This window comes from Gopherus evgoodei, chromosome 5 (assembly GCF_007399415.2).
Source record: "Gopherus evgoodei ecotype Sinaloan lineage chromosome 5, rGopEvg1_v1.p, whole genome shotgun sequence".
NCBI classification, from domain to species: domain Eukaryota; kingdom Metazoa; phylum Chordata; order Testudines; family Testudinidae; genus Gopherus; species Gopherus evgoodei.
Genome location: NC_044326.1, coordinates 135,472,208 through 135,492,239, shown reverse-complemented (window position 1 = coordinate 135,492,239; position 20,032 = coordinate 135,472,208). Strand labels below are relative to the sequence as shown.

General features: G+C 46.6%; 2 protein-coding genes across 19 annotated transcripts in view; one reads left to right on the top strand and one right to left on the bottom strand.

The window, feature by feature from the left end:
• The window catches only part of HGSNAT (heparan-alpha-glucosaminide N-acetyltransferase), a 29,899-nt gene extending 13,970 nt beyond the window's left edge, over nt 1–15,929 (top strand). For 4 of the 5 annotated variants that reach the window (XM_030565324.1, XM_030565325.1, XM_030565323.1 and 1 more), the window contains 13 exons: nt 1,011–1,080; nt 2,799–2,902; nt 4,460–4,536; nt 5,242–5,272; nt 6,650–6,810; nt 7,756–7,871; nt 10,951–11,075; nt 12,553–12,679; nt 13,240–13,326; nt 14,386–14,463; nt 14,597–14,667; nt 14,806–14,918; nt 15,384–15,929. In XM_030565324.1, the coding sequence (XP_030421184.1) occupies nt 1,011–1,080; nt 2,799–2,902; nt 4,460–4,536; nt 5,242–5,272; nt 6,650–6,810; nt 7,756–7,871; nt 10,951–11,075; nt 12,553–12,679; nt 13,240–13,326; nt 14,386–14,463; nt 14,597–14,667; nt 14,806–14,918; nt 15,384–15,565 (1,342 nt within the window). In that variant the 3' untranslated portion in view covers nt 15,566–15,929. Of the gene's footprint in view, nt 1–1,010; nt 1,081–2,798; nt 2,903–4,459; nt 4,537–5,241; nt 5,273–6,649; nt 6,811–7,755; nt 7,872–10,950; nt 11,076–12,552; nt 12,680–13,239; nt 13,327–14,385; nt 14,464–14,596; nt 14,668–14,805; nt 14,919–15,383 lie in introns of those variants that run through there. The other variant, XM_030565327.1, reaches the window with a different exon arrangement.
• A 402-nt stretch (nt 15,930–16,331) lies between these two features.
• Nucleotides 16,332–20,032, bottom strand: part of INTS10 (integrator complex subunit 10) — a 45,136-nt gene continuing 41,435 nt past the window's right edge. For 8 of the 14 annotated variants that reach the window (XM_030565306.1, XM_030565308.1, XM_030565307.1 and 5 more), the window contains 2 exons: nt 19,092–19,196; nt 16,332–16,731 (listed from right to left, as the gene is read on the bottom strand). In XM_030565306.1, coding sequence (XP_030421166.1) covers nt 16,575–16,731; nt 19,092–19,196 — 262 coding nt within the window. In that variant the 3' untranslated portion in view covers nt 16,332–16,574. The remainder of the gene's footprint in view (nt 16,732–19,091; nt 19,197–20,032) is intronic. The other 6 variants (XM_030565309.1, XM_030565311.1, XM_030565312.1 and 3 more) reach the window with 2 other exon arrangements.

Sequence of the window (20,032 nt, the reverse complement as noted above, 5' to 3'; positions counted from 1 at the left end):
CTGCTCTTACTGAAGAGCTAGCTGTAGCATATTAACCAACTCCTCACTCTAGAATTCTCTGCAGCTCAGTGCTGGGCCCTGTGCATGGGGTGGAGTGAAGAGACATGCATTACTGCTGCCTGTGCTATGTTTTTTTTCTAGGGATACCTTCTGCCAGGCTGTCATTCTGTAGGCTTTCACCAGCTCTAAAATCACTCCCATGACCGTATTATATTTGTGATGCCTGAATTGTAAATGGAGTTTTATTGCCTCTCATGTAATCCTCGTTTGCTGTATTTTTAGCTGTTCTATCAGACTGTGGCACAGGAGCTGGGATGAGAAATGAATATGAGAATGTAGGCCTGAGTTCAGGAACGTACTGAAGCATGTGATTAAATCCTTGTTGTCATCCCAGGGGACCCCGTTCTGTATTTTGCTTCAGGCAGCCCAACAGTTCAGGCCAGCGTCATTTAATCATCACACAGTTATCAATGCTGATATCCTCCAACTAAATCACAGTGTTGCAAAGTTTAATACAGGGAATGTTTCCATGTGCTTCCAGTACTACGGAGTATCTAGGGCCCTGAATCAGGAAAGCATCTCCTGTTCAGAACAGCAGTTCAGCCCCTGGTTAAGACCCATTCCAGTCAATAGGATTGACGTATGTGTTTAACTATAAGGGCTGAAAAATCTGTTTACATAGCCATCCGTCTTGTGCACTGAATGAGGTGGTCCTGCGTGTAAACGAAAAGGGGGGCAGAAAATCTGAGCATGTGGTGATTGTACCATAGTGTGTATACACAACAGGGCTGAATTAAGATTGCATGAACCACCTTAATTCTGGCACTTTAACTTTTGTGTGTTTGACTTTGCAAGCTTAATAACATTGTACTAATCCAGGGAGGGGACTAGGGATGGGGGTAGATGTTCTCAGGGTCTGGTTTATGTTGCTCCAACATGATTTGATAGCATGTGTTTGTTCTGAATAAGCAATAGAATATGATTTTTTTTTTACTGTTCTTGGTTTGCAGCATTGATCCAATCAGGAATTGGTTTTACAAGAAACTGCACCCAGGAGACACTGATCATCTCATTAATTCTGTGAGTAGTTAGAATGCGTTAAATTGCCGTCCATGTTTTTACACTGAAGCGTTCACACGAACTAGGCCTTTTTGAGATTCAGTAAATTATCAGCCACATCCCCCTCATGAACAGGTTCCTGGGCAATCCTTGAAGTGTGGACAGACAGCTGTCTTCCAGGGCTGGCCAGAGGATTCAGGGGGCCTGGGACAAAGCGGGGGAGTGGACATAAAAAAGGCGCCACCCACAGCGGCACTTGTACGCACCAGGCGGTGCTCCGAGTCTTCAGCAATGGCGGCAGCAGGGGGTCCTTCACTCGCTCCGCATCTTTGGCAGCACTGAAGGACCCACCGCCGAAGTGCCACTGAAGACCCAGAGCGAGTGAAGGCCCACCACTGAAGTGTCGTCGAAGACCCGGTCCACTGCCGGGTGAGTAAAAATTAAAAAGGAGCCTCTAGCCAGGGAAGAGATTTTCAACCAGGGCTCACGGGGCCCCTGCAGGGCCCGGGGCCTGGTGCAAATTGCCCCACTTGCGCTGCCCCCTCTCTCCCGCCTTTCCCCAGACGGCCCTGCTGTCTCAATCTGTGGGGAGCGCTGGAGAGGGCTCAGCACCTATGGTTAATGTATGTGCAGTGGATATATATAACTCTCAGGATACATCTACGCTGGAGCTGTGGGTGTAACGTCCAGCTCAGGTAGACATATATGATTGCGCTAGCATGCTAAACGTCGAAGCGCAGCTGTGACGGGCTAGCCTCACCAGGTACAATCCTGTCCGAGACCCTGGTTGCGTACTCACGGCAGCTAGCTGCTAGCCTGTCCTGCTGCCCTGGCCACACTCCTATTTGTAACAAGCCAATTTCATCAGAGCTAATGTGCGTACGCCTATCTGAGCTGAAAATTACACCTCCAGCTCCAGTGTACGTGTACCCTGTCAGTTACTGCACATCAGGTGTTTTGCGTCTCTTGCTAGTTTCGGTGCAGGAAATATTCCACTGAGAGAATTACCCTGTTGTGACGTGGACAGTGTCAAGAGAGGAAAACTCTGCTGGCTGCTTCCAGCACTAGAGGCAGTTCTAGGCACTCTGAACTCAGGCCTAAAGTTCTGTGATCAGACCAGGGCCTGCAAGTGCTGCAGAGGCTGTGGGCCACATTCTACGCTGTTAAACACTTGCAGATGTGGAGTACAGCTGTTGGAATCACTCTGGATTTACACTGATGTAAATGACATCTGCATCTGGCCTAGTGTACTTTGCCCACACAGGATGAGCACGCTCCAGTGTTATGCTCCCCAGTTATTCTCTTGGGAGTCTATTGTACATGGTCCTCATCACTGGTGGCGTGCTGAGTGCATCAGTTTTATCCACACAGCACCCCATGAGGCAGAGAAGTGTTATCCCCACGCTATTTATGTAGAACCGAGGCACAGGGTAGATTCAATGACTTGCCTAAGGTCACATGGAGTGTATGGGCAACACTGGGATTAAACCCAGCTGTCCTGAGTCACAGTCCAGTGCCCTGCCCACCAGTGATTAAAGAAGTGTGAAGTGTGAAATACAAGGAATCCCTCAGTGGGGAATAAAGAGAGAAATGGGAAGAACAGAATTAGTTATGCTGTGTGAAAATGTCCAGTATCTCTAGGCCTCAGCTGGCAAAGCCACATTCCCCATATGGTCAGGATAGCAAAGGTGTCGAGGCAGTTGCTAGCTTTTCCTCTTGTGTGGTGTTTCTATTCCAAGGAGCTCGGATCCCCAACCAGAGCAGATTCCACAAGCAGTAATGTCCCAGCTACCACGTGGACCGTCTCCCAGCAGCGACTGCGCTCCCTTGACATATTCCGAGGGTAAATTGCAGCCTCAGAGGCTTCTGTACCACTCGCTATAAAGCTCCTCTAGGTTTGAACAAATGTAATTATGGCCAGAGTATGAAATCTTCACCCCCCAGGGATGGTAGAATGTCATGGTATTGGATTTGGGTTTATATGTATGGAGAAGGAAACTGCCTATTAATAGAGATGGCTGGAAATTATTTTTTCCCATGAAAACTTGAGTTTGCAGCAAATAATCAAAAAACAGAATATTTTGGCTGTAAACCAAAATATTTTTGATTGGTAATAGTGTCCTAGTGCCTCATGGGAGTTGTCGTTCTGGTGCCTCATCCTCTTCTATAGAGTGGCTCTTTGGTCAGACTACATCTTCCATCATGCACCATGGTCTTCCCTCTTGGATAGTTTAGGCCATGCGTCATGGCAGTCTTGTGACCCTGGTGCTTCATGGGAAATGTAATCTGGATAGGAAGTTTGCCGTAGAGGAGATGGGGGAGCATGAGGCAACTGAACTATGACTCCCGTGTGGCACTGTGGGGGCATTTCAGAATCAAAATATTTCACTTTTAGGTTGAAAACTCTATTTTTTTTTTTCCAGGCATCCAGGATTTCAACAAAACATTGACATTTTCCATGGAAAGCAGACACTTTTCATGAAAAACAGTGTGTCAAAAACTCAGTTTTCCATCAAAAAACAGTTTAGATGGAAAACTTTTGACCAGCCCTACATATTATGATAACTTCTTCCTCTCCCTCCCTATGAGAATTGTTCCCTGTAGTGCATTTACTAGTATCTGTCCTGTCTGGTTTTGATGAGCCTTTCACCAGTTCCCTTGACAGACAATTCCACAGGCTGCTAGATTCCCATTGCAGGAAGTTTTTCCTGGTGTCCAGCCTCCATTTCCTTTTTCCTGCGTGACTTTTAGTTAGATTTTCCTTTATTGTACTCAGTCATTCTCTTCCCTCCAGGAGGCTTACAAGTAAAAAGACAGCCTCGCTGTTCCCTGCCCTGCTCCTAAATTTCCTGTGTGGCCTTGGTCAAGTTTCTTAACTCTGTGTTCTGATTTATCTGCTCTCTACAATGGGAGGAATGATGCTTTTCTCTTTTTCAGGAGATGGGGTGGGGGCTGAGGACTTGCTAAATGAAGTTGATGGAGTACATGGAATTACTCGGACCAATCTGTGCAATCTCTGGTTTAGAGATCTGACAGCCCCAGGGAGTCCATTTAATGGGGAAGAACTGCAGGATCCTACTTCCTGGGTTTCCTGAAATGTTTATAATTGGGCTGGAGCAATGTGGGGAGCCAGCTTTGTGAACTTATATGGGAATATGAACAAAAATCACACTCAGCATGCTTTGTAATGTGACTTTCAAGTGCTCTCTCCTTCCCTCAGTCAACATCAATTTCCTCTGAATGAAGGTTGTTCACTGATCCCTCAACAACATGCTTGGCTGTTGTGTTTACAGGCTTGCTTGATTGAAAAATGCTTTAACTGGTAAAATATTAAGTGCGTGTCTGTTTCTGACACACACTATTGTTCCTGTGTTCTCATTATTTTTTTGTGTCGTTTTAGGCTCTCTCTCATAATTATGGTATTTGTTAATTACGGAGGAGGAAAATACTGGTTCTTCAAACATCAGAGTTGGAATGGTAAAGTATGGTTCATACATGTAATACAGACCTTAGTCACAGAAACGAACATTCAGGGCCAGAGCCTCAGCTAGCGCACATAGGTGTAGCTCTGCTGACTTCAATGGCTCTATGTCGGTTTACACCAGGAAAAGATTTAACCCCCAGTATCTAGCAGGAGAATAGCTCAAAGCACTGTGTGACTGTTCCTGGTATCAGACAGTCTTGGGAAGGCTCTATATTGTCACATAACCTTTTTGCTTACATCTTTAACACAGCCACACATTTTGAGTGGCTGTGTTCTTATTTAACGCTTATGGTGGTAGGACCTAGAGGTGACAGCCAGGTCATGGTCCCATTGTGCTAGGTGCTGCATAGATAACATTAATGGCAGCCTTGCCCCAGTGATCGTGCTTGATGGTCTCGTGTTCAAACATATTGTGCAGTGCTTATTCATGGTAAATTGTGACGGTCCCATGGCAGAAGTCTTCCCTGTGACACAGCCATTAATTCCGACAGTGTTTGGGCAAACAAACTGAAGGGAAAGTGAAGCAGATACAGTCAAAGGAGTAGTTATTTGTCAGTATCTTTCAGGATACTGCTTAAGAATTTGGTTTACTGAATCACTACAGGCATTCTGCAGTTCCTCCGCAGACTTAGAAAGGAGGGTCGTCATGAGTGCAGTCTTTCAAGGCAATTAAAACTTGTCTATTGATTCCTTTGTAGGCTTAACGCTGGCAGATCTTGTGTTTCCATGGTAAGTGTTTGTGGTGAATATTATTATTTTGTATTATTGTAGCGCTCGGGAGCCCCAGTCATGGACCAGGGCCCTGTTGTGCTAGGTGCTGTACAAACACGGAACATAAAAACAGTCCTTGCCCCAAAGAGCTTACAGCAAAGACAACAGACAGATACTGACGGACAGACAGGGAAATATAAGGAAACAGTGAGACAGTATTGGTCAGCATGATGAACTGTGATCTGAGCACACCAAGAGCTGAACCATTGTCAAGATGAGCAAAAAGCAAAAGAGAGTTTGAAGGAGGATACTCACTGAAAGGAATAAATCATAGAATCGTAGAATCTCATGGTTGGAAGGGACCTCAGGAGGTATCTAGTCCAAACCCCTGCTCAAAGCAGGACCGATCCCCAGACAGATTTTTGCCCCAGTTCCCTAAATGGCTCCCTCAAGGATTGAACTCACAATGCTGCGTTTAGCAGGCTAATGCTCAAACCACAGAGCTATCCCTCCCCTGTGGTAGACTATAAGGGCCACACAGTGGAATGCTGCTAAATTGCACTTCAGTGCACTTAAAATCCATTGGAAAATTGATTTTGAGGTGTATTGTGTTTGCTTATTTTTTTGTTTTTTTAAGCACAGACCAGTGAGAGTCTGCTGCTATGCCAGGAGCAGGGCTAGTCTGAGTGATGTGTTATATGCCCTATGGGCTAGTACAGGGGTGGACAAACTTTTTGGCCTGAGGGCCACATCTGGGTATGGAAATTGTGTGGCAGGCCATGAATGATCACAAAATTGGGGGTTGGGGTGTGGAAGGGGATGAGGGCTCCAGTTGGGGGTGGGGGCTCTGGGGTGGGGCCAGAAATGAGGAGTTCAGGGTGCATGAAGGAGCTCCGAGCCGGAGCAGGGGGTTGGGATGCGGGAGGGGGTAAAGGCTGCAGCTGGGGGATCGGGCTCTGGGGTGGGGCTGGGGATGAGGGGTTTGAGGTGCAGGAGGGCGTTCCAGGCTGCAACCGAGCGGTTCAGAGGGTGGGAGGGGGATCAGGCTGGAGCAGGGGATTGGGGCGTGGGAGAAGGTCAGGGGGTTCAGGCTCTGGGTGGTGCTTACCTCAAGCAGTCCCCAGAAGCAGCAGCATGTCTTTCCAGCTCCTATGTGGAGGCGTGGCCAGGTGGTTCTGCACGCTGCCCATCTGCAGGCGCCACCCCCGCACCTCCCTTTGGCTGCAGTTCTTGGCCAATGGGAGCTGCAGAGCTGGTGCTTGGGGCGGGGGCAGTATGTAGAGCCCCCTGGCTACCCCTACGCATAGGAGCCGCACCGAGTCACAGCACTGGAGTATGTGCGATTAGTCGTGTTTCCCCTGAATAGACCCATTTCACAGCTGCCTGCTTTTCTAGGTTTGTGTTTATCATGGGCACCTCAATTTCGCTGTCACTGAACTCAATGCTGAGGCGGAGATGTTCGAAGTGGAAACTGCTGGGGAAAGCTCTCTGGAGGAGTTTCTTGCTGTTTCTAATAGGCATTGTAATCGTTAGTCCCAATTATTGCCTTGGACCTTGTAAGTGGAGAGAATTCATTTGTTGTTTGCTCGTCCTTTTTGGAATTTGTAGCTTTCGTTTGAATGTGGCTGTTATAGAATGAATATATGATCAGTCCCACCCCATGGACCGACTGTCAGTAGAGGGCAGTTCTGTGCTGTCATAGACCAAGAATGGCGAGCTGTTCAGCTGTGCTGCATAATGCCGGCAGCCGTCTGGCTTAGGGCTGTCTCCTTACTGATATTCATACATTATAAAACCAGAAGGCACCATTAGATCATCTAGTCTGACCTCCTGTGTAACACAGGCTGGAGCATTTCATCTGTTCAACCATTTATTTGAGCCCAGTAACTAACTGAAGCGTATCTTCCCGAGAGACATCCAGTCCATAGGAGACTGGGACCTCCCAATTCTTGCTTCTAGACCATCACGCCCTCCTCTTTGTATCCTGAGAATAACAGCTGTGCTCAGACTGTGAAGTTGCAGGGGAGCGGGAAAGGAAAGCCTGGGGTAGGAAAAATTGTGCTTAAAGGAAGGGGCGCAATGCAAGTGTGTTGCTTGCATTTCATGGGACGGTCCCACCCTGTGCCCTTCTCCCTCCCTGTGCAGTGAGACGGGATGGGGAGGAAATATCCCCCAAGCTGTGGAAGTGGGGCACAAAGTGAGTGCATCACGCACCTCCTCTGGGACCATCCCACCCCACAGGGTCCTAGAGCCCAGCCCTAGCCCGGAAATGTACACAGCAGTGAAACAGCCCTGCAGCCTGAGTCGGCTCGCATGGGTCAGCTGTGGTTTTTTCTTTGCTGTGTAGACATTCCCTGCAGTAGCATGAGTACATGGGCCCTAACCCAGGGGCGGCCAACCTAAGCCTGAGAAGAAGCCAGAATTTACCAATGTACGTTGCCAAAGAGCCGCAGTAATACGTCAGCAGCCCCTCTCTTACGTCGTGTGTGTGTTTCCTGTAGTGTCCTGGGATAATCTGCGGATTCCAGGTGTACTCCAGAGACTGGGATTTACCTACCTTGTGGTTGCCGTCTTAGAACTCGTGTTTGCTAAAGCTGTGGCTGAGAATGATACCTTGGTGAGTGATCCTTGGATATAGCTGGCTTCGATGATGCCTGAGGGGCAGGCTGTAAACACTCGTAGGATACACAGCACCGTCACATTTGCGTCTTGCACATGCAGTCTGTTGTTGGATGGTAGCCTCTCCTGTGCCTGCCACTGTAGTCCTGTCTCCAGCAGCTCTTGTGTGGTTTTAGGAGCCATGCTGCACAAGACTAATATCTGTTTAACTGTACAGAACAGCGCAAGGGGGTTGCTCAGGAACTGAGCAGACGGGTGCATTTAAACAGCTCTGCATGGCTAGCACCAGCTTGGTTGCCGTGTAGAGGATTATAAAGGTCCTTACAAATTGACTCCTTCCTGATCTGCAATCAGTGCCTCTTGGGCCTGGTCTACACTATGCGTTTAAACCGAATTTAGCAGTGTTAAACCGATTTAACCCTGCACCCGTTCACACAACGAAGCCCTTTATATCGATATAAAGGGCTCTTTAAACCGGTTTCTGTACTCCTCCCCGACGAGGGGAGTAGCACTGAAATTGGTATTGCCATGTCGGATTAGGCACAGGAAAATGGAATAGACCACAAATAGACGGTATTGGCCTCCGGGCGGTATCCCACAGTGCACCATTATGACCGCTCTGGACAGCAATCTGAACTCGGATGCACTGGCCAGGTAGACAGGAAAAGCCTTGCGAACTTTGAATTTCATTTCCTGTTTGCCCAGCGTGGCGCTCTGATCAGCACAGGTGGTGATGCAGTCCCAAATCCAAAAAGAAAGAGCTCCAGCATGGACCATACGGGAGATATTGGATCTGATCGCTGTATGCGGAGACAAATCTGTTCTATCAGAGCTCCATTACAGAAGACGAAATGCCAAAGCATTTGAAAAAATCTCCAGGCCATGATACAGAGTCCACAGCACAGTGCTGTGTGACAAGCGTAACGGAAAGCCAAAGAATCAAATGGACGCTCATGGAGGGAGGGAGGGCGTACTGGGGACTCCAGCTATCCCACAGTCCCCACAGTCCCCGAAAAGCATTTGCATTCTTAGCTGAGCTCCCAGTGCCTGAAGGGTCAAAAACATTTTCCCGGGTGTTTCAGGGTATATGTCGTCAATTTACACCCTTCCCCCCCACGAAAGAAAAGGGAAACAAAACGTTTCTCGCCTTTTTTCAATGTCACCCTATGTCTGCTGCATGCTGCTGGTAGACGGGGTGCTGCAGCGCTGAACACCAGCATCCCCTTCTCGATGGTAGATGGTACAATATGACTGCTATCCATCAGCAGCAGCAGCCCGTGAGTGCTCCTGGCTGGCCTCGGTGAGGTTGGCTGGGGGCGCCTGGGTAAAAATGGGAATGACACCTGGTCATTCCTGGCAGATGGTACAGAACGGCTGGTAACCGTCCTCATCATAGCAACTGGAGGCTGAGCTCTATCAGCCTCCGCATTTCGTGTCTAAAGAAAAGATTCTGTATTGCCTGGACTATCATAGCAGCTGGAGGCTTCCTCCCCCTCATTTTATCTCACTAAAAAGTCAGTGTTTCTTATTCCTGCATTCTTTATTACTTCATCACACAAATAGGGGGATAACTGCCACGGTAGCCCAGGAGGGTTGGGGAGGAGGGAAGCAACGGGTGGGTTTGTTGCAGGGGTACCCCCTAGAATGGCATGCAGCTTATCATTTCTGCGGGATCTCTGGGGCTCTGACACGGAGCGGCTGTGCTCTCTGGTTCTCTAGTACACTTGCTACATATTCTAGGCAGGACTGACTCTATTTTTAGACAAAACATAAAGAAGGGAATGACCCAGGGAGTCATTCCCATTTTTGTCCGTGCGCCCCCGGCCGACCTCAGCGAGGCCAGCCAGGAGCACCCATGACAGCAGCAGACGGTACAAAACGACTGATAACCGTCATCTCATCGCCAATTTTCAATTGCAGATGGTGCTATAGCTGGTAACCGTCTCTGCTACCTTGCAAAGGCAAATGAATGCTGCTGTGTAGCACTGCAGTACTGCCTCTGTCAGCAGCATCCAGTACACATACGGTGACAGTGACAAGGCAAAATGGGCTTCATGGTTGCCATGCTATGGCATCTGCTAGGGCAATCCAGGGGAAAAGGGCGCGAAATGATTGTCTGCTGTTGCTTTCACGGAAGACGGATTGAGTGACGACATTTACCCAGAATCACCCGCGACACTGTTTTTGCATTGGGATCTCAACCCATAATTCCAATGGGTGGGGGAGACTGTGGGAACTATGGGATAGCTACGGGATAGCTACCCACAGTGCAACGCTCCAGAAATCGACGTTAGCCTCGGTACATGGACGCACACCGCCGAATTAATGTGTTTAGCGTGGCAGTGTGCACTCAACTTTATACAATCTGTTTTACAAAACCGGTTTATGTAAAATCGGAATAATCCCGTAGTGTAGACATACCCTTGGATTCCAAGGGTGCAGAAAAACACAGGTGTAATTTTCAACTCTTAATTCAGTCCACTGTCCACTTCAGGGCTCCAAATGCCTCCCTCTTCTAGAATTGTCGCATGTCAGTCTGAGCACCATCCTCTGGGCTGGAAAGCGAGGCACAGACCGGGCAGCAATGCCCTAAGAGTGCAGGGCTTTTTTATACTCTGCGAAGATTTTAGCAGAAACACACTAAGCATGCTGGGATGTGACCCTTTCCAGTCATTTACAGTGCTTTTATTTTAACCCTTCTGTTCCCCACCTGAGCCAAGCAAGGGTTTAGTCCATGCTGAATCCGGAGTTTCAAACATCACCCTCTTTACATAGCTAGGATTTGTACAACAAGGAAAAATGCCTTGTTTTCCTGTCTGTGGCTCACAATCTGCTGAAAGGATTTTGCTCAGACTTTCAAAACAAAATCACTTTTGAAAGCAAACCTGGTGAATGTCAGTTTCAGACATTGTGGGTGTGTGAAAACAATGTTACAATGGAAAGCCTTGCAAACTCTGCTGTTATCACTCCCAACCATCTGCAGTGCCAGGGGCTGTTCAAAAGTGAAAGGTGTCTTTTCCCCAAAGACTCAGTGATCATTTGCCAGTTAATATTCCTTTTCCTCCCTACCTCTCAAGCTCGAGACCCCGTATTTTGCCCTGCGGGATATCCTGCTCTATTGGCCGCAGTGGGTTTTCATTCTGACACTGGAAGTGACTTGGCTGGGTTTGACCTTCCTGTTAACTGTACCTGGCTGCCCAAAGTAAGTTGAATGCTTGGAGTCCTTCTTCTTTGGGTACTTTGTGTGGGTCGGGTTATTCTGCTACATAGGGACCATGTTTCAGTCTGACTAGCTCTGAGTCAGTAGGAAAAGGGGGTTTCTCAGTGAAACATCCCCTTCCCCACTTTGCAGTGAAGTAGTTGGCTTTATGTAGAGGACATCTTTATTACTCACCTAGGTAAGAAACAGGTTTAAAATCTCCCTCTGAGGTTCTCCTATGGTCCCCATCACTGTAGTGTCTGAGCAGCTCACATCTCTCTTGCATGTCTCCTCCCTGCACCCATGGGAGGTAAGGAAATGAGGTGCTCTCTTCCTGAAAGGACATCTCAAGAAGCCAGTCTTTTCATATGTGCTGAGCTTTCGGGCTGCTGCTGTTGATGCTTGCTGTCTGCTGCGGCTACATCTCTTCCACAGCTTGTGTGCTCAAGCAGATGAGGACCTCCCCATCACACACACATGGGTCCAAGTAATGACTCCGGGCGTTTCTAGCTGCGACAGCCTGGAACTCTCCATGCTCCTAGAAGTGCCTGGGCTTGTGGGATGCTGGATAGGGGCTGTACTAGGCCTGTTCAAAGTACCTTGTTCAACCTCTATGCCCCTTCTCGATGAGCTGCTTTCTTAGTGCAGTCAGCATTGGAGATGTCCTCACCTGCCAGTGCTTGATCCCCAGCCACCAGCCTCAGGCGCTGACTAGCCATGTGTGGCCTCTTCCTGCCATTCCCAAGTACAGTCTCTGTTTGACATTGGCTGTGGGTCTCATAGTGTCAAGGTGCTGGGTTCTGGGGGATTTCTTGTTAACAGCACCTGGCTGCCCACCACGGAGGTTTCTCATCCACTTATTTCCAAGTGGCTGCAGCCTGAGGGGTCTCTTGGAGCTCCCCTGCGTTGTGCTTACTGCTGTGGGAGTCTGTGAGCATTTCCTTGCCTGGCGGCACTGATGCTGCATTGGTTTGTTCTGTATTCAGCACGTTGTATTCACCCCCGTGCGTCAGGCCAGAGGAAGACTCTGCAGCATAAAAAGCTGGGCTGAGTTCCACAGTGCGTTGTACCTTCCCAGGGGCCCAAGAGCTGGATCTGCGTTAAGGGCAAGGTTGGGCGGTCCTGGGCTTTGGCTGCCCTGGCGCTACAGCTTGTTGGCGGTTGATCTTGTCTTGATTAGCCTGACTCTGGCGCTTGTCTAGTTTGGCTGTGGGAATTGGCAGTTACAGAGCGCACTGGTGGTACCTAGTTGCCTGGAACGCAGAGCACCTGACATTGGCTAGTGTCTCTTCTGGGCTGCCCTTGCCCTTGCAACTTGTACCGGGAAGAGATGTAGTTTGGTGGGTGACCTGATTGCCTGTGGGGGTGAGTTTGTGCTTCAGCAGATCCCTAAAGAGCAGCAAAGCATAGCCTTGTTCATTCTCAAGCCTTTCAACAGTACAGTGCTGCAAAGACCCATGGCCTTTTGCTTCCTTTCCAGGGGTTACCTTGGCCCCGGTGGCATTGGGGATTTTGGAAAATATCCCAATTGCACCGGAGGAGCAGCTGGTTACATTGATCGCTTGCTCTTGGGAGAAAAGCATATTTATCAACACCCATCATCCAACGTGAGTGGTTCTTACTTGCACGTAAACCATTGACTCACTGCAGAGTGAGGTTCTGTGTTTAACATGTCAACAATTTTAATATAAAATTAGCTAAAGTTTTCAAGGAGAAAAAGCTACTTCCTTCTTTAAATGCCAACTCTCCCACCTCATCTGGGATGTGACAGCTAAGACAGGCTCTTCCTTGCTTAGATCTCTCTGAAACTTAGTTGACAACTCTGACGGTGCTACTGTGGGAGGTGGAGAGGCTAGACTTGGGAACTGCTGTGGATGGGTGGGGCTGGCCTATCTGCAGCTAGGCAAGTTCACTGGCAGCTCCTTTACATCAGCAGCACACTGGCCTGGGGGCAGTAGGGAGAGAGTTCTGCTCCAAAGCCCCTTTCCTTGGGCTGTGTTCTGAGGGGGGATTGTAGCACAGCGTAAACAGAGCGAGTTCCATGTGAAGTCTAAGTCTGGCATTGATAACAGTCAAGTGTTGGGAGGGCGGGGGAAATGGCCCTGAGGGGAGAAGGAAGTTCAGGGCTGGGTGCATACCTTTTTAATCCTAAATCTCTTTCCACAAGGCGCTCTACCAAACAACAGTGGCCTATGATCCCGAAGGCATCTTGGGAACAATCAATTCAATCTGCATGGCGTTTTTTGGACTTCAGGTACCGTCTTTGCTTTTTGGACCTACACTGTCAGCAAGCCTTCATCCCTCAGAAACAACGGAAGGCATTTTGTCAAAGGTGGGGGGAGGGGGAAAAGAGCTTTTAGAGCTGGAGCGGCAGCATCTTCTCAAGAGTTAAGGTTGCAGTCACAGGTCCATTATAAACTAGCCAAACCCTCTGAAAACTTCTTGAGTCCAAGTTGGCAGGGCAAAAGGGGGCATTTGGCAGAGGCTTTATATCAAAATTTGAGGTACACTGACCAGCGTTTAAAAAATTGAGGTTTAAAAAAATCAGGTGTTTTGCTCAATTCTTGAAACCCTGGTTTGTCAGATCTGGGGAGGCCTGGAACCATTGTCCCAGTGGTTTGTGGTGAGGCCTGACAATCATTGGTAGCAGCTGGTTGCTCAGGGGTTCTGAAAATAAGCCTAAAAATGGACTTGGGCCATTAAATTTAAGCTCATACTTGGCCTGTGGTGTTTCCATCACCCTCCTCAAATGCACTTAGCGTGGGGAGTGATCTTGTAGTGGCTGACTCTAGATCTGTGTATCTGGACTTAGGTGTAATATCCAACCGCCGTAGTCTGTCAGGTAGAATGGCACACTGCATATCCGTTGGAGGAAAGGAGTTCTGCATTATGCATAGGGTGGCATTAGTTGTGTACATGAGTATGAGTTTGAGGAAGTGGCTACATGGATTGTAGGTGGCTGGATGTTGGAACTGAACAGGAGTGTGTGCCATGAAGGATATAGGAGTGCCTTTGTGTATAATGGTATATAGATGGCATGGCATGGCTATTTAGGTTGGTGAAAATGTTATATTTTGCTTGCCTTAATGGGAACTGCACTTGAGCAGCCTTAAAAGTTGTTTGTGTGGTTACTCATATGGGGTAGAAATCAGAACATTTTTGTTGCTTCTCCTAGAAGAGTTCCTAATCTCGGTCTTCCAGCAGCTTAGCTCTCTGAGTGGTTTAAGCTTCTCAATTCTACAGCAAGTGGCTGGTGGAAAATGCCTGGTATAGTAGGGTAATTTACTGGTTTTTATGCCTTTGTTTTTTATAGGCAGGAAAAATATTCTTGTTTTACAAAGACCAGCACAAGCAGATAATGAGTAGGTTTTTTATATGGAGTGTAGTCATGGTAAGTAACATCTTTTCTTACTGTAGTTTAAATTACTCATTAACACCACATCTTTTCATGCAGTGCAAGCTTTCTGTTTCTAAGGTGTGCTGCAGTGAAAAGTCATATAAACTCTAAACACGTATTATTTCAGGGGATTATTTCTGCTATCTTGACAAAATGCTCTAAAGATGAAGGGTATATTCCTGCAAATAAGAATCTGTGGTAAGTAGAGACATATAAGTCTTTACTATTCAATGTGTGTGTCCATGTAGCTGGAGAGAACGTATTTAACTGTAGCAACATCAATCCATATTGAATGTTCTCTAAATATCCTTTTAAATTCCCACTGAAAATATGTAGGTCAATCTCTTATGTGACAACCTTGAGCTGCTTTGCCTTCCTGCTTTTATTGCTGATATACTACCTTGTGGATGTCAAGAGATGGTGGTCAGGTGCTCCATTTTTCTACCCAGGTCAGTAAACTCAGGCATATTTAGTTATCTGTGATGTAATAGGTGGCTCAGTCCTGTCCTCATCAGTAAAATTAACATTCTGTTGCCATGTCAAGCAGCAAGAGCTGTTGCTAAACTGTTTCCCTTCAAGAATATTTTTGCAATGAAAAAATCTTTGATTAAAAGATCCTTCAACTTTGATTTAATTATAAAACTACACTCTCCACATGTTTCTAGTGCTGTACAGACATTAGCTAATGAAACTGCTGTTGGGAGGCAGGTAAGAATTATTAATCACTCTTTAGCTGTGAAGTCAGAGGGGTAAAGTGACTTATTCAAGGCCACATGGCAAGTTACAAGACAGAAACAACATTAATGCTTAGGATTCCCTTTCCCATAAATGCTCTGCCAGCCCCTGCTGCTGCAGCTTGCTCTTACAATGCACTCGAGTATAGAATTGTTTTCTTTGTCTGTGTTTATTTTAAGGAATGAACTCGATCCTGGTCTATGTTGGGCATGAAGTATTTGAGAACTATTTCCCTTTTAAGTGGAAGATGAAGGACAGTCAGTCCCATGGGGAGCACTTGGCTCAGAACCTGGTTGCAACATCAATCTGGGTCATCATATCGTATTTACTGTACCGGAAAAGGATATTCTGGAAAATCTGATTGGATCCATGACAGGCTCTTCTGGGGCATAAGAAATTAGAGCTGGACTCCCCAGAGATGATGCCATTTCTGGAGGGATTCATTATTAAAAAGGACTCGTGTGTTCAGTTTACATTTCTAGGGAAACTGGAATGAAGACATTCTGGTGACTAAGGGACAGTATCTTACTGGTTAGCCAAAACACAGTAACCTGCATGAGCTGTGTTGTCTGCCTGTCTCTGTATACAGTATTCGGTTTTGGTGCGCAGAGTGCTGCTGATCTACCCTCAATAAACAGACCAACATACTGGATAGCCCTTAACAGCTGAAAGTTTTAAGACAGTTCTGATAATTTGGAGCATCTTTCATAAAGGGAATGGATATAGATACTCTGGGTTATGGTTGTGTGTCTGACACATTTCAAGCCATTACAAACTGACTTTATATGGACCATATAGATGACACCAGAGCAATGGCATCGTTTTATCCACAGTAATTAGATTTACTTCAAGGCCTTTAACTGTCTTTCAAAGCAACACTGCATTGTAGTCAATGGGAACCGGATTCAGCCCCAGCAGGAAGATGGACAGACTAAATAATTTAGATTGAACATCAGTGGCATAAACAAAATGTGATGGGGTGACCGTCACTTCCAGCCCTGCCCATCCTACTTACCTTAAAAAAAAAAAAAAAAAAGTGCTTCTTTCCAAATGAACTTAGCTGCAATTCTCGCACTATGACTCTAGAATAGCTATGGAAGCTACACAAACATTACTTCACAAAAGAAGAATTTTCAAATTTATTTATTTATAAAAATCTGTTTGATCTAACAAACAGAGAGAAAATGAGTTTAAGTATGAACTTCAGTTTACATGTACTCTAGGACACGCAACTAGGACTGAGTCCCACAACATCATGAATGTGATTAGCTTAGAACCGTCCCATTGCAACAGCAGTGTTGTGTTTGGAGTATATAATACAGCCCTCTTCGCTTTCTCAGCAAGACACCCTGCTGCACTGTCCACTCCACTCAGGCCAGTGTCTGAAGTAACAGTATCTTCTCATTAATGCAGAATCTGTGTAACACCACCATCAGATTCTCCCCGCAGCGCGAGACTTGGCGCTCCATAGCCAAGCGGAAATCCTCTTTCACCCCTTTAGTTATTCCCCGGGTTACTGTGTGATGCCTGAAGTCATCAAGGAAACAAAAGATGACAGAGGAGAATTACTCTGAGCAGTAGATGAGGCCTTTATACACAGAGCACTTCTGAAATAAAAGTGCAACATCTACCTTCCAGATCTGAATTCATCTGGGAAGAATTGTTCTCTATACTTTCAAATGTTCATTTGCTTACTTGAATTTTAAACAGTTTTGGGATTTTTAAATGCCTTTAGTTTAATGCTTAAAATCATCAAATGTCACTTGTTTTAGCTAGCAGGCATGTCCACGCACTGTTCCGTGCCCCACCACCACCACCCGTGCTTGTCCTGCATGGGGAAGGAAATCTCTACCAACAACACTTCCCCATTCTGATCACTGTCTCTGCAGCTGGGGGGCAAGGATGCAAAAGAGACTAATAAAAGTTTGAGTTCCCTCCCCAGCAGCAGCAGGGAATTGGACCTGCGCTGGGCTTCTCAAGAACAGCAGCATGAAGCTTATTGGGCTCGTCTGTTTCACTTCACTACTGCTAGTGGGGAAGTTCAGTGGGTGCAGAACTGCACGTACAAGCCTGGGGGAGCTGATCAGACACTTCTTCTAACCCTAGAGGCAGCGAGTGCCTTATGTCTGGTGTCAGAGTGAGGTCAGAGCTGCCAACTTCCTCTGGAGTTGTCTATCAGCTTCCAGGCAAGGATCAAAGGTTTCTTTTGATCACAAGTCCAAGACTCGTACTTGGAAAAAGCACAATGGTTCTAGTACAGCTGCAACCAAAGTGGTTCTAGCCAGAGCAGGTCGTATGATATCAGACTGCCATTTTAAGGTCTGTTTTTGCTCCAGCCCCTCAACACTCACTTCCATTCCACAACTTCAGAGCCCCAACGTCCTGAACTGCTGCCGGCAGAGCACTGTTCTGTAACACTGGGATTCCAAGCTTTACTCTCACTGGGCTTTTAGCCTGGCAGGGGTCCAGGACTGGATACAGAGTTCCTGATCTTGCAGCATTAGTCCCTGCTCAGGGAAGAGGATGAGGGAGTTGCTGTTTAGCAAATACCTCAGCACAAATGGGCTCTGAGGGAAGAGTCCTCGTGGGGGAATCAGTGAATTGCTGGCGTTCAGGGAGTGGGGAGGAACTAGCAGCAACTGCAATTAAAGCAAGAGTGGAAAGAGGCAGCAAACCATACATACCCGGAGCTGGGGCAGGGATCAGCTAAAAGGAAGGATCCAGAAATTGAACCCCCAATGAAGCACTGTCCTAAACCAAAACCAGCTATTTAAGTATTTTATCTCCTACACTGAATCTTTGTATCAACAATTCGCTCCCTCTCAAAGTGAAGAGAAAACTTCCCTGGCTCTTAAAGAAATTAAAAATCAAATCTATTTTAATACTTTACACAGAACTAGCACATGCCACATGTAATGCCACATGGTTCTGCTAGAGCACAACTTAAAGGGAACTAATACCCAGACATCAACTCTTAACATAGTAGGAAATGACTTTGAGATGGGTATCTTGTTAATGGGAACCAGGCACTAACATGCTAACAAGCAGTGCTGAAAATAGAGCTCTGTACATTCAGCTTATGGGACAATTCTGCTTTCCAGTTTCTCAAGCATTGGTAACAGCTGTGGGTTGCACACTCTGCTCTCATCTAAGGCCAGGGCTACACTACAAACCTGTATCCGTATTAGTACGTCGCTCAGCGGTGTGAAGAATCCATACTCCTGGGCAATACAGTTATACTGACCTAATGCTGCATGTAGACAGGGCTATGTCAGTGGGACCTAGGCGGTAGCTAGCTTGACAGAAGAATGCTTCCATTGACCTAGTGCTGTCTACACCAGGCATTAGGTTGGCTTCACTACATCTCTTAGCTACATCTCTCAGGGATGTGAAAAATTCACGCTACGCCAGTGTAAGTTTTCAGTGTCGATCAGCCATCAGGAACACAAAATATCAATACAAAGCTTGCAATACTGAATATTACTAGCAGCATGTGGCAGAAGCCAGTGTTCCTGACTTAACAGCAAGGTATGCATTTAAGAAAATTCTCAACTGCAACCAATTTGGTCACAGAAAAGTTATTACAAGTGGCTCCAATGGGGTAGTAATAAAGTCTTGAGAAGCATTTTAATAAGTTGACTGGACTTCCGTATCATCTGATCAGAATCCCTGTATTTTTGTTTGAACTCAACAGTGATTATTAAATTGAAGAACACACACATTTGGCAACTTATGGAAAAAAATAAATGTTACAGTTGTACAACGTGGTTTCCCAAAGAATGTAGGCACAAATGAAAAAAGAAAAAAAAAGTCATGAATAAAAGTACTGAACAACAAAGAGCTGAAAACCATGGGCAATAAAAACATGTTGACAAAACATAGCACACCATGAGCAGGGTTTTTCCGCTTGGTACCTGTCAGCAGTCTGTATGCTGGGCTGTAGTACAGGTATGAACTCCTGCTGCAGTAACCCCATGGGAGGGCTAGAAGTCCTTTAAAAAACAGCAAACAGCAGCATTCAAACAACCATACTGGCTCCCCCTTGCTGCAAAACAACTCTCCAGAAAGATACAGAAGAGAACTGGAGGGAGATCACAGCACGGCCAACTGTCCAGCTAAAGTAATAGGAGGTGACAAGGCCTTAGCCACCTCTACCCATCACTCTAACACACCCACAATAGACCATTCCAGGGCTTGTCATGCCACAAGTGGGTGGAAATACAATCCAATGTATAGCAGTGCTTTCCCAGATGTTTTCCTCAGCACCCATAACAGTGATTTTAGTCAAGAGCAGCAGGAGGAGACCATTTTGGAAAGCTGAATGGGAAAAGAGAGGATGCTGTAGCAAGAAGAGTGACAAGCTGTTGATCCAGATGTCCGCTCTGTTTTTAAGCAGTACAATGGGGAGTATCAGACAATTTACTTTATGCAATGGAGAACTGAACACGTGTCATTACTTACCTGCAATCTCTCTTCTCTGCAGATTTACATCTCAGCAAATTACCACTCGTAGGCATTTGCTTGTTCACATGGCAATGACAGGAGCTCCCTTAGCTCAATGTTCTATGTGCTAGGACATCCAAGAGACAGCTCTGCGCCCTCCTCCCTCCCAGTGAGGAATTCAGGCTGTGCCAGTAATCTATTCCTTTTGGGCAGGAGGCAAAATTACTCCATAATAGACAGACATTCTTTAAAATGTATACATTAGCAATGCCAAGCAAGAGAATGTTGAGCCATTAGGGAGCAGTAATCTGCTGAGGTAGATCTGCAGAGACCAACAGTTACAGGTTTACCAGAGATACCCAACAAAGCAAAGCCCCATTCCTAG